Source organism: Molothrus aeneus, chromosome 2 (genome assembly GCF_037042795.1).
Source record: "Molothrus aeneus isolate 106 chromosome 2, BPBGC_Maene_1.0, whole genome shotgun sequence".
Taxonomy (NCBI): Eukaryota; Metazoa; Chordata; class Aves; order Passeriformes; family Icteridae; genus Molothrus; species Molothrus aeneus.
Window position 1 is genome coordinate 91028644 of NC_089647.1, and position 14235 is coordinate 91042878.

The following is a 14235-nucleotide window of genomic DNA, read 5'->3' on the forward strand; positions in this document are numbered from 1 at the left end:
GAGACAAGAATATTTGAACTGAATGGCATCATAGCTATGTATCAAACTCTTGAATATCCTTCTCTTTTGAGTGATTCATGTTAGAACAATCTTTTGAGTCCCATCATACAGACTTCCAGGTTTGAAGGGAAGGACCACTTGGGAAATGCAGAAGGCTGTACTAAGCTGTAAAGTATTTGTTTAGACTGTTTGCTTTTAATTGCAGTTGAGCCTGTATTTATTTTGTTCTTGTGGCTGAATTTATTTAAATACCCCAATTGGGTATTGCCAGGGAACCTCTGAATGCAGAACTGGCTTGGCAGCTGCATCTTTTCAGATCTGCATCTCCAAAGGGAGTGGACCTCTTCACAGGAAGTGTTTTTATTTAGCTGTGCAGGTAGAAAACACTGCTAGACCTAAACTAAGCTGAATTTGCAGCCTAAGATGGGGAGTGTTGTGATGAAAAGCATTTCCTTTCAGAGAGAAGACTTGAGCACCCCAAGCATGTGCTTTTGGTGTGGAAAGCTCCTTTCAAGGCTATGTGTGATATGCATGACACCATGCTTGTAAAGTTGCAAGCTTGTGCTCAGCTTGACAGCTGAGCTTTTTTTTTATTGTACCATCAACCCAGAAAATTTCAGCAGACTGATCAGTTCTGGGCTACTTCTTTATCTTCCTCTGGCAGCTGTCAGCTACTGGTCCGTGAGTTGGCAGGATTCTCACTCATCTGTGGAGTTCCTCTGTGTTTGCATTTGAAGCATAGTGGTGTGCCCCTCTGGCCTCCAACATCACATCTGGTACTCAGAGACAGGAGCATTGTGCTGGTCAGCTGAACAATTAAGAGTTTTGAAATCTGGGACTCCATCATGTTCTACTGGTAACCCCCAGCCACAATGAAAGCATTAATGCTTGAGCATTAGAGGTCAGTTGAATATACCTAGGAATTAAGCATGCAGTGTCCTGTTAAGCTGAAGGTGGAATAAAGGAGTCATGTGCCTGTATTTAGAAACCATGATAAGCCTGAAATCCTCATTACTTGGAAATCTGAACTGCTAGGGGATTTGAGACTTGAGCAAGCAGGAAATAAGCAACTGATGGGTTTTTTTTTCGTTAAAATTACACCGGTAATAGCATTTGAAATAATTTATTTACTTTCTGTATCATATCTCCCTCCCACCCAGTCTCAAACCTCATCAATAAAAGAACAATCTCATTATTTAGGTGTGTTTTAGGTGGCTGGGTAGAACTCTTACACATTTGTGTGAAACAGAAGCTTGCTGTACATGACAAGAATATCCATGCTGTCAGCCTTACTTTTGTGAGGAAACATGCAGCAAAAGCACCCCTAGTGTTTAAAAATGCTGAAGAAGATTGTGTTCCTTGACATGTGTCTTTACACTACTGTATTTACACTGGAAGCAGGACCTGTTCCACCAAGGCAAAGTCAAGAATGGCTCCTTCATTCTAACAAGCAAGCCTTCATTGATATAATTTGATTATGTTGAACCTAAAGTATCTTCAGTAGGCCATCCATGGCACTATTCTGTGTGGGACTGCAGCCTTTGGCTGTCTGTGCAGATGTGCTATTTGCTTGTTTATCTACCCAGTAAATAAAAGTTTCATCCCTTTCAAAAGCTATCAGCAAAATAACTTGTCAGATGAAATCTTAATTCAGCTAGAATTGATCAAAGGTAGAATTCCCTGGCTGCATGCAAAGGAGGAAGGTAGGTAGAGTGGCATAAACACAGAAGTATAGGTTTGGGAGAAGAGACTCTGGTTTTTTTGTGATGTGGAAGAACCTGTTAGTGGCCAAGCCTTAGTATGCAGCACAAGGCATAGTTTGTGCTTTATATTTTATTAGAGTAGCCATGTTGGAGGGAAGTTATATTTTATTTTTTAATATTTATTTTATCTTTATCTAATGGCTTGAGTTGTGAAAGCACTTAGGAGCATTTTGACAGAGCCATCTCCATGCTGAAGGGACTGTGCTGCTCTGCCTGCAGAGTTAACACAGCAACACCACAGCAGCTTGTTTTGGGTTTTCTTACTTTCTGATGGTCAGCCAGGGCTCTGTATGTTCAGTTACAATTTTAATAAATGAACCTTCCTGAATGTCACTTTGATAGTAAGAAGCATAACATATCAGCTGACAAACATATGATGGGTTATACGTGCTTAAAGCAGATCCCAGTATACAGTTTTGTATTTTAACTTGTAAATCCCCATAAAATGTATTAATATGCTTGAAGTTATCTGTGTATTAAATACCAAAACTCATAAAACTGGAAGTGTAACTGGAAATCTAACTTTCCATACAAAAAGCCAGGTGAGGAAATAGTAGTAATTCTTCCCATTGTGGCTTTTCAGTACTTAAAGAGAGCTTTAGAAAAAGGTGGAGAAAGCAGGATCAGGTAGTAATAGGGCAAGGGGGAATGGTTTTAAATTAAAATAGAGGACACTTAGATTAGATGTCAGGAGGAAATGTTTTACTCAGAGGATAGTAAGGCAGTGGAACAGGCTGCCCAGAGAAGTTGTGGGTGCCCTGTCCCTGGAAGTGTTCAAGGCCAGGTCAGGATATTGAGAGGTCCCAGACTTGGTTTGAAAGAGCGACCCTGCCATCACTGCTAGTAATGTATTCAAATTGTAAATCAGTCTTATTAAAAACATTTGCTATATATTTTATTAGAATTTGAGTTGTCCTAATTTGCAGGTATTGCTTTTTTTGAAGACTTTCTCCTATTATATTGAAAAGCCCACAATGCCTGGTGTGTTTTCTCTATAAATTTTTTGACTTTACTTTTCATTTTTCTTGCATAAATGCTACAAATAAAGAGGTTCCTTACAGAACTCACTTTTTCTAAATATGACCTTTTCTTTCATCTCTTTTCCAGTTCTTCAACTTTCTGCCTGAACTGTAAATATCACAGCTGGGTGGAGTTTTTTAACCTCAGTTTTGCTAATGTCATAATCAGAGATGATATATTCTCTGTTCAGTAGTGAATATATCTAAGGATTGCTCTGGCTTTTTTGAGCTATGATGTGCTTATTCTGGATTTTTATTGTATTTGCAAATTAAGATAGTGCAAAATTGAGTTTTTTCAAAAGTTCAACTCTATTAAAGTGTTTGGTTTTTTAAAGTATGTCATGGTAGAAAGAAGCACTGACAGCAGGCTTTGATACTGTTTCAAAATATTGTATAATGCACATGCAGCACAGGTAGCAACATAAAGAATGTGTTGGTGTAAGGAGATGTGCTTTGGGAGTTAAGGAAATTTAAATGAAGAAAATCATGTACAGTAGTAACTTTTGTCTACCTCATTGTACAAGATGTGAGTGTTTAGTTTGAGAGAGATGCTTAGAAAATGCAACCTTGGTTGCACTAGAACTATATGTGCTGGTCCAGCTCTCTGTTTTAAGGTGCATCTGTCCCAGTCTAAAGTCATGTGCTCAGTGGCCCCCACGGTGTGACTGTAGCATTCTTGGAAGAGCTGATGAAAGTATAAGAATGGGGTTCTTCTTAAGCATGAGAGGATATCACTGCTGTGTTTTGTGCTGAGTGTTAGGAATAACTTGTCAGTGTGGTCAACTGATAAAATACCTATTCTTCCTAATCCCATGGAGGAGTTAAAAACACAGATGCAGGAATCCTTATTCAGCTGAAGTCATCAGTCATTAGGACTCATTATACAGTTGTAAGCTTTTTTTTTAAGTTTGTTTCCTCAACAGGCATGATAAGCAGTTGTAGTTTTCAATGCTTGTTCTTGCATTTCCTCTCTGTTTGAGGACATTGGTGATAAAAGTCTGTCAAAGGGTTTCCTGAGTTAAAAGCCTTGGCTCCTGGTTCAGCCCCATAAGCTGCAGATTTCTCCAAAGCGTGCAGCTCTTTGGACAGGCACAATTCATGGGGTGCAACGACTGGAGTCAGACCAGGCTATTTGGAAACAGCCATGTGGGAATATTTTGTGTGTACAGTGTCTGTCAGCTCAGTGATACTGTGAAGAAACTGCTATCCACAAACGTAGCCATTCCAATGGTAGCAGATATGAAGAGGGGAGAGAGGGAAGAGAGGAGAGCTGGCCAACAGTATTTTGCTCAGTGATATCTAAGCTATATGGGAGTGCTTTGGTATCTATAACTTTAAGCTGGACTAGTTTTAAATTATGCAAATGTCTCTACTGAGTAACACATAATAGAACTGGTGCATAAATAAATAATTAAAATAGCCAATTTCATTCTCTGTAACTAGAATGTCTGAAAGTTGCATTTGTGTTTTCCAATCACATGCTGCTAACTTCAGTTTGTTTCTCTGAGGGGTTATACATTAAGTGTTTGCTTCTTTGTATTTCGTCTCTGTCTTCTGTAATGTCTGGAAGGATGACATCTTTGCCTGCCTTTGCATTGTGTTTCTAATTAACAAGCATCCTTCTTCAGTTTCCAAATGGAAGGCAGCTACTACATCTGCTCAGAATCCCACTGTGCTCTGGGAAATGCAAATGGGAAACCAAAGGCTCTTTCAGCTCCCTGGGATCTATTTTCCAAGTTTGGGACTAGAAGCAAAAGATGAATACAGGCAGATGGCATTATGTAGAAACAGACACTGCCTTTTTGTGCTGCTGGAAAGGTGTTAATAGTAAGTCATTTCTCAAGATATATTACTCTAAATTCTGTGTCAATATCAACCAATAAGGATCTATAAAATGCTTGCATTCCCATTTTTTTAAGATAGTTCAGCCATCCACAATAAATTTGATTTCCTTATATTTTCTTAAAGCCAATGTTCAGTTGTGAATGATACAGCTAATGCTGGTTGTTGTGTGAGTTTAGGACAGAAGTTCAGTCAGTTTAGTTTGAAGGAAGAGATAAAATATAGCTTGAGTCTGTTGCTTGGTTTGTTAGATTTTTTTTTTTTCCTGTTCCCTGGAAAATTAGGAACTTGTGCTTTAAAAATGGTACAGTTAAGAGGTTTTAGCTTGCCATTTAACCACATATCTGCAGGATATCACTCTGGCCAGGACACCTGCAGGGGTCACTCTGGCCTGATACTGCAAAAAGAATTGGAAGCACTCTTGGGTTTCCTCCTTTTCCTGTTGTGGCTTTCTGATTTCTTCCCAAATGTACATTGTTCAGCTTTTAATGTAAGGCTCCTGATGTAGATACTTAGAAGACACCAAAGCTGGTATGTTTTAAGTGTTTGTATTTTTCCCCTACAAATGCAAGTGATGGAATCTGTTTTGGGTTTGACTTGAAATATAGGAAATATAGAACAGAGTGCTTTTCATGAAATTCTGTTCATGGAAGCCTCTGAATTTTTGTGCCAGCTCTTAGGCCTGCTCTATTTCCCTCCTGGATTCCAGTGAGGTGTGGTAGCAAATGGTATCTCCAGCAAGGAGACATTCTTGAATGGTGCTTGGTGGTATAAAAATGAACCATTTCTGCTACTGTGAGAGAAGAGAGAACATTATCATGATCTCACACACACACCCCAGTTCTCATGGACATTATAAACTTATTCTTGTGAATAAAGTACTTTGCATTATGTAGACTGTGAGAAAAATTAAATCAACCAGTTTATAACTTTCCAGTTGGTTTGAAACTCCAAGACAAATCATTCTGTTCCAGGCTGGGCTCTGTAGGCTCTTGAAATAATAGAAATGCTGGAAGATAAGCAGCAGAGCTGAGGTCTTGTTTTGGGTATTTTTGTAACACTTACAGATTTAGTTCAATAGGAATATGTATATTTAACCTGACATATACACAACAGACTGGAAGGATTTTTTTTTTTAACTTGTGTAGTTCCTGACTCCTAGAGATAATTTAAGACTATAAGAGTATTGCTTCTTAAACTTTTATTTTTGGAACCTCTTAATCTATTTGTAACAGAGAACAAGGTCATGGAGTCCCTACAAGCTTTATCCTTATTTCCTGCAAATCTTATTACTGTTCTGGAGCACAAGCAGCCAGTTATGTCTTAGTCCTGGGCATTGTGGTAAGGTCCAGAGGTGCTACCTGTTGTGACAGGGAGACAGTGAAATGTAGTGTTAGGAGTGTCTCTGCCAGGACAGGTTTCCAGCTCAGTGACTGAATGCCACAGGCAGTGCAGTGTTAGCAGCAAAAAGCCCTTTGAACAAGGGAAAAGGTCCCTTCATGTGGTCACCTGTGTTGTACAGTAGCAATAAAGTAGCTGGCAGCTGGAGAAGCTGGCTTTTCCTGTTTGCTGCTTGACTCCAAGAAGCAGCAGCTGATGATCCCAGCAGAGCCACAGGGCTACACTGCTGTTCAGGGTCAGGGCTTTGATGAGGAAGGAGGACTTGGCAGGATGAATTCCATGTGGGATCCTGCCCACATTGCCCTCTGTTACACTCTCAGGCACTCCTAAACTTAGCAAGGCATCCAAAATCCATAGGCAGGTACTCAGAACAGACTGGGCAAAGCACACGGGTAAGCAACAAAGAGAAAGCTGAAAGTACAGAAAACCTTGGGTCAGTTTACAGAAGCACTTGAAAATGCCAAATTGCATATTGAGAAACTTGATTTTCATCTAGGTATTTTTCTGGAATTTAGTAATAAATTAATAATACAATAATAATTTATAAGGCAATATTTAATTTCTTGCATTCCAGAAAATGTGATGAAAAATAATGTCATTTGTGATCACCTAAAAATTATCACTTCTGTTTGACCATTTGAAGGAAAATAGGAAACAACCTGGCTATATACTTTTTTTCAGGGGAATGATATTTTGTCAGAGGACATTCCTATAAACCACCTAGATCAACAGATATCAACAATATAATTAGCCTATTTTTTTAATTAGTAAGTGGCAGATTGAGAGCAGTTACTGACTCAGGTTTGTTCTGGGTCATCAACTGCTCAGTATTTTGCCAGATTATTGAGAGGGGAAAAAATAATTAAGATGCTAATTTAAGGTTGATCATGCAAATCTAAAAATTTCAAACAATTTGTAAGATGTAAGATATGTAAGGAATATAAAGCTAATGTGTTTCCATGGTAGATGAGTAAAAATAATCGCCTGCACTGTATATTCTGAAAAACAGCTTTGTGGTGTGGGGGAGAGGTAGGCTTGTGTAGACTTGGTTATAAACAAGGATATTTTGACTTCTGGGCAGAGCAGCCAGAAGTCAAGCAGCCATTATAAAATATTAGGAAAGTAGGGCACACAGTGAAGCATTTGCAGCAAGGGAGCGCTGCAGGATTTTTGCATTTCCAGAAGGCTTAATGACTGGGAATCCCTAGTAAATAAGGAGGGAACAGAAGAGCCATGTAGGTTAAATGTTACCAAGCACTTAGGCACTGAACCAAATTGCAAAATCATTTTCCCTAGTGAAACCAGACGTGGACTGTGAAAGGTGTTCCTTGTAAGTGATCTGTGGGTAAGTTTTGCACAAATATAAAGTCCTCCAGGAATGTTTCTGAAGGATTTCCAAAATGTGGCTTTCCTAATTTGAGGAGCTAATCTTATATATATACATTTATGTATAAAAGTATATATACAGGAAAAATAAATAGAAAATTGTAATTACATATTAATTATGTGTAATAATTATAATTAATACCTACATGAACTATAATTAACATACAACAATTACATGTAAATATGTCTTGGGTGCAGATTCTTTTAACCTAACTTCTGTTGTGAACTGGCAGCTAATATCGTGAAAACGCCTGCTACTCAGTTTTTGGCATTTGCATAAATAGTTAATCACTCCTCCCACTGGTTCTGCAGCAGGGCTGGGCTGAACATTGCAGTGCTGTGTCCCAGGGCACATGGGAGCTGCTCCTGCTCCATGAGGAACAGCAGGGGGCTGCCCCAGATAGATGAATGGTCCCTTTTTTCTTCCTTTCCAGCAGTACAATCTAACAGACTTGAATGAACAGTTAATTTACACCAAAGCTTCCTGGCTACTACAGCAATTTGTGGAGTGATGTATCCATGTTGTCTGTCTGTTAACTTTTTCTTCCCAGCTCTCAAAGAGCTGGGTATGTGTCCAGTTGTGTTCCTGAGATCGTGACATTTACTTTGCTGTACAGATTAAAAATAGCAGCTGCTGTTGGTTTCAGCATATCAGATGATTGCAGCAGAGCAATGAGTGGGCTGCTGGCCTTCCTCCTGAGGACATATGCCAGTGGTAACTTGAAGATTTCAGTACTCACGTGTTTCAGGAGCACAGATAAAGAGGAAAAAAATGGTTTGTGGATGTATGAGAGGAGGAAGGATAGGAAGGGGAAAGGGCTTGTTCTGCTACTTGTTATTTGAGGTGTGATTAGATTTTACTTGCATTAAAGCAGGAAATGAAAAAAAATTTAAAAATTAAAAATTAAAAAATATTACATTAAAAATATGTGCTCAGCCAATTAATGTTACTTTTACTGCATTCCAGTTCAAAAATGAGCACAGCACTAATACAACGTATGCAGAAAGAGAGGGTTTTGTGTTGGCTCTGAGGTCATGGTGTGTTTTCAGTACACTTTTCCACAGGATTACTTGTGTTTAAGCTGTTGGAGCTTTCCCTACGAGCAATTGAAAGGCAGATGGTTAAAGAATATTTGAGTGGCAGTGACTGTTAGGTCTGTAGAGGAGTCTTACATCTCAGTCTTCAGGGGGAACAAAGGATCCCAGACAGAAAGCTAGGTTCCTAAAGATTGAATGTGATGCTCTGTAGTACCATTAAAAACTCCTGTAGATGTTCTAGAGTTTGTTTAGAACATTGTTTTAGAGCAAATGTAGAGCAAATAACTCATGGGGTGGGAAGTCTGTTCAGGTAAACCACTGGCACAGGAAAGAGTGGAATATTAAACTGCTCTTGTGAAATTACAGAAATTTAAGTGGTTATAGATGTACTGCATAGTTTGGATGCATTTTTAAACTTACCTGTGGCACTGGGAAGTTTTCTTAGAATTATTTCAGGCAAATAGACTCTGCTCTGATTCCTTCACCTTTATATGAACCATTGGCCTATGCTGGGTGTCTGGGGCCATTGGCAGAAACCAGTTAAGACAGAGAAACCTGAATTGCAGCTTTCCAGAATCAGTGAAGGAAAGAAATGCATAGAAAGGCACTTGTGGTACCACTGGTTCCTTTCCATAAACAAAGGTTAACAACATAGGTCTTGTCAGCAAAGTGCTCATGAACTATCCTAAGTTGCTTCCCGGGACTGGAGTGGCCAAATCCAGCTTAAATGTTTCTCTCAACATATAAACCCAAAATATTATTTTCTTAAACATCTGTGTAATTCTTGTGTCATACTACTGGGGCATTTGAATACTTAAGAATTGAAACATCTTTTTCTTCCCTTAAATATACCCAAAGCTACTCGTTTATAGAGCTGAGATACTTGTTATTCTGCCTGCACCTTGGTAATGAAAATGCTTACCCTGACAAACAGGCTGTGGACTGACAGCCAGAGCGCTCTGTTGTTCTTAATTGTGAATTTGCCAGTTACTGTAGTGACCACAAATGCAGGAATGTAGGTCTTATTTCAGTCCCTGTCTTGCAGGTAAATTAAGTAGGAAGAGATGTTGCCTGAGGGATCTGTCATTCACTTCTTTTCAGAATTATTCGATGAAAAGTGTGATTTTCTTGGCTCAGAGAAAGGAGAGAAAAACTCCTACCTTAATGGCTAGGTCACCCCTAGGAAGATGGGGAGTATCCAGCATCCCTGCACAGCTGATGCTCTGGGGAATTTGCATTTCTAGATGGACTGGACCTGGTCTAAAGGCTACAGGTTATTGTGGTGGTTTGGGTTTTCTGTTACCTCTCTGGGTGTCGTGTGGACTGTGAATTGTGCAGCCCCCCACACAGGAAGGAGGTGGTGGTTATATTGAACTATTTAAACTTCTGTAGTTTAAGCTAGGAGTCAAAAACCACCTAAACAATCCTTCCTTGGGAAGGAAGCATGCATTGCCAAAAAACATCAGAGAGAAAGAAGATACTTCAGAAGGCATGAATGAAGTGTTTGTACAGAGAGACCAGCCTGGCTGAAAGAGCAGCACTCTACAACCACAGTGCAGAGATCTTTGTGCTGTGGGTTAATTTACTTCACCTTGGGATTCCTAGGCTCAGAGTGCCTTTATACATTCAGCTGCAGAGGACATTCTCTTCAATTTCATGAAAAGATCATGTGCACAGATTCCTGAGTTTTATTTCTTCTCTCCAAGATTATTACAGTCCTGCAATGTTGGGCCTGAAAACTGATCAGGAAGTCCTTGGAGAACTTGTGAAAATGAAAGTTCCAGCTGTGGCAGAGCTGATGGAAAGACATGGAGTCATGTGGACCCTAGTGGTGTCACGCTGGTTTATATGCCTGTTCATTGACATTCTTCCAGTGGAGGTAACTGGTAACATAAAGTTCTCTTACTACACCCCTGATTATTTAATTTGTACTGCTTTAGTAATTGCTTACTTGAAATCAAGGTTAATCTGAATTCTCTCCTTTACTGCAGACTGTGCTCCGAATATGGGATTGTTTATTCTATGAAGGGTCAAAGATCATCTTCCGTGTGGCCTTAACATTGATTAAGCAAAACCAAGCTTTTATTTTGGAAGCCACAAATTTCCCTGATATTTGTGATAAATTTAAGCAGATCACCAAAGGAACATTTGTAACAGAGTGTCACAGCTTCATGCAGGTAAATTCTCAGCAGCTTTTAGTCATTCCAAATTAAAACCAAGACTGACTTAGAAATGTTTTTCACTGAGCAAAAAAGATGGATAGTTAGGAGAAACCTAGCTGTTAGGATTGTTTTTTAAATAAGAAACTCAAACCTTTCTAATACATATATTAAATAGTCTATATTTCATAATTATTATCAATTAATATTATATTTAATAGTTATTATCTAATTGTATATATAGAAATCTACCCACATTAACTGTCATACAGGGAAGAAAATTCTTTTTGCCCTTTTTACCAGTTAAGGCTGGAAGTCTGATGAGAAGATAATTTCAGTGCGTTTTTCCAGTGAACTGTGGATATTGATCCTGTGCAGTTCATTTTCAGATGAACTGTAAATACAGTATTGTAGAATAAGCACAAAGTGAATTTTAAATTTGCACTGATAATTGGCTGTAGTGCCTGAACACACAGCATTCTGTGTAGAACAGGATGGTGCTGGCAGGTTCTTATTTCCAGACAAAAACCCATGAAGTTCAATGTCCAAGTGCTAGGACAGTCTGCAAGCTAATTTCTTTTAAATTATTAATACAATGGGTGCCACATCAGTATAAAACATTATGTTCAGGGCTTATCTCAGAAGATGGAAACATAAAAGGTGGTAGCTGCAAAACAAGTAACACAAGGAGCACATCTGTCATAAATCACTTGGTGAACTCCACTGTCATTGTTTGCTCAGTGTGCACAGACCCATGTCCTGGAGGGTCACATTTACCCCTCTAAGTGTTTCATGCTCACGACACATCTCTGTGCCTGGGTCAGTCACAGTAGGATGTCATTTATACTTTCATTATTGTTCATATAGAAGAAAAATTAGCTTAACTTACTGACGCTTTGAAGTCTTTTAATTAAAGGAGCAAGAGAAAAATCACAGATACAGCTTTAATTTAGAAGAGAGATGTTTGAGGGGTTTTTTATTCCACAAACAGTTTAGAATAAGAATTTTATTAAATGTTAACTGCCATAAGAACACCTGTTCAGAGGCTGATGCTAACACTTGTCTGTGAAGGACTTCCCTCCCCCCTCTTTAATTGTGGTAAATTTTACACCAGCTCGTTTTAGAAAATCAACCACCTTTTTCTTGAGTTACCCTGAGTAAAAAAGAATTTTAACTGTTACTTACTATAATAATGGGGCTTTGAAGACAGTTAGATAAACAATTTAGGTTAGGTTGTTCTGTAACTTTTTGAAACTTTCATGCTTGGATGTTTCCTGGGTTGGGTTTCTATCAGCAGTACAGGAATTAGTAGCAGTAGAGGTGATGGCAGGTATCTTTGTGCCTCCTCCCCCAGTGGAGAACCTTAGCCTTCAGTTTGAAGGTTTCTTTGCCAGAAAGCTGTTCTGAACTGGTTCAATTACAGTCTCATCCCTGGAGCTGTCATTTAACAGCTCCAGAGAATTGATGTGCCCACACACCTTAACTGTAGCTTAAAGTACATAAACCTGTAGCTTTGCTTACAGTTTTGTTCACTCAGAAGTTCTAGGTGAAGTAGTGGAAACAAATATATTGTTCTTGAACAACGAGTGAAAACAAAGGAAAAAACTGAAGACGTATGCTGGCATTCAGCATGCACCAAGTCCTTGCATCTGTTACTGCCCTGGGAAGCCTGGTACACAAGAGGAGCAAAGGTAGTGTTGTGAGGGATTAAGACTGATTTTTTGCAGTAGGAAGACACTGGTGTCTGTGTTCCAGAGCCTGAACCACCTCTGCTGGCACCACACAAGAAGCGCACTGGTGCTTTGTCACATTACCCAGGACAGTTTTATATGTTCTAAATATGCCACTTTCTGCCACCAGCCATCTAAAATAATCTCAACTGGACACACATTCAAACCAAATTTTCTGTTGTTGCTTTTGTGTAACTTACTGCACTTGTTATGAGCTGCAGGTTTACTGTGTGTTTATAGCCCAGTAGATGAAGATGTTACCCTGTTATAGGGAGGCCAAAGAGCAGTGAGCAATTTCACAGTGTGGACATAGAAGCAGGGATTTCACACCTCAGAGAATTATGTGAGAATTCTAGCATGCTGTCCAAAGCCAGCATTTTAACTAATTTTCTTCTTTTGCCCTCAGAAAATATTCACTGATCCTGGAAGCTTATCCATGGCAACAATCAACAAACTCCGAGAGACTTGCAGGGAGAAGGTGCTTTCTCAGGGATAACATGCCAGATGTAACCAGGTGGTCAGATACTACAGCAATTGACACATTCCTCTATTTGCACTGATTAAAGCACACTTTAAGCTTTCCATGAATTAATTGACACTTGACCAATTTTTCCTGCCTTTCAAGTAAGTGTGTTAACACTTTGTACTGTATGTCAAATTTGATAACTGGAACTGGTGGTTCTGTTACTGTTTGTTGGTGGTGTGTTGTTTTTATTTTTTAAGGATTAAGGTATCTTCAGACTAGAATGTGATCAATGTCAGGACCCTCCTTTTAAATAAATAGTCCCAGGGAATTTTGTAATATTAAAAGCAAACAGATGTATAAAATTATGTATTACTGTGTTAACTGTGACACCATTACAATTTGTACAAAATAAATTAATTTAATTTGTCAGAACCTGTTTCGTGGTGTAGAGAGTAAATTATGTGATCTGAGTCCTGACTGGCAGTCATTGGATGCAATACAAGCATCTTTTTCCTCACTCTCTCACTTAAGGAACTCAAATAGAGCAAAGTGCAGGGCAAGAGAGCAATCCGTGATGGTCACAAGCAGTTATCTCTGCAGTGTGACATAGAGTAGCTGTAGTGCAATTCTCCCACACCCGTGGCCCTAAAAATTTGAGGAGAAACACTTGTAAAGACATCCACGAGCAGACTTCTTTGACTGGGGAAGACACGGCACAGTTTCTAAGTCTGTATTGGCACCGGGCCACTTCCAGCCCTGCTGGGGCCAGGAGTCTGGGAATTGCTTTCCTGTCCGTACAGAGCCCTCTCGTGGCCAAATTCTCTCCTTCCAGCTGGGGAAAGGAGAGACAACTGGAGCACTTTGTGGGGTTTTATGTTCCCTGTGCAAACAACTACTTTGGAAAGCCTCAACTTAATAGCACTCCAAGCTCTCTTCATTGCTTGTGCGACGTGGCTTCCCCCTATCTTGCACATTGAGATTGTTTCATTCCTCAGCAGAAAAAAAAATCCCCTTTTTCAGAGGAAGTAGAGGATTGCTCTTCTAGACAACTCAAGACTGCTAGCCAACAGTGATTCTGAGCTATCCTATCCTTTATGGTACCAGGCATACACTTTTTCCTCAAGTACTGAATTATAAGGACAGTAGCAGTAACATACTCTTAGTATGGCAGCAGGTGTTGGAAAACACTATTCACTAATAGGAAAATTAATCTTCCAGTTACCTTCAAGATCATGGGGCATTGGTCCAAAGCCAGCCTTACTGCCCTGCATTAGGTTCTCTTGCTCAGGAGTGTTCTGTGCAATGCTGTGGTGTGCGCCAGATCCTGCCCTGCAGAGCTGGTACTGTTAACACCAAAGCCTTCCTGCAGGAGCGAGTCAGGGAAGCTTTAAACACCCAGGTTCATTTCCACCACATAACAAGGCACACAGC

General features: G+C 39.5%; 1 protein-coding gene across 2 annotated transcripts in view; it reads left to right on the forward strand.

The window, feature by feature from the left end:
* The window catches only part of GRTP1 (growth hormone regulated TBC protein 1), a 34498-nt gene extending 21262 nt beyond the window's left edge, over positions 1–13236 (forward strand). For both annotated transcript variants that reach the window (XM_066571614.1, XM_066571615.1), the window contains 3 exons: positions 10156–10328; positions 10441–10626; positions 12745–13236. In XM_066571614.1, the coding sequence (XP_066427711.1) occupies positions 10156–10328; positions 10441–10626; positions 12745–12834 (449 nt within the window). In that variant the 3' untranslated portion in view covers positions 12835–13236. The remainder of the gene's footprint in view (positions 1–10155; positions 10329–10440; positions 10627–12744) is intronic.
* The last annotated feature ends 999 nt before the right edge of the window (positions 13237–14235 follow it).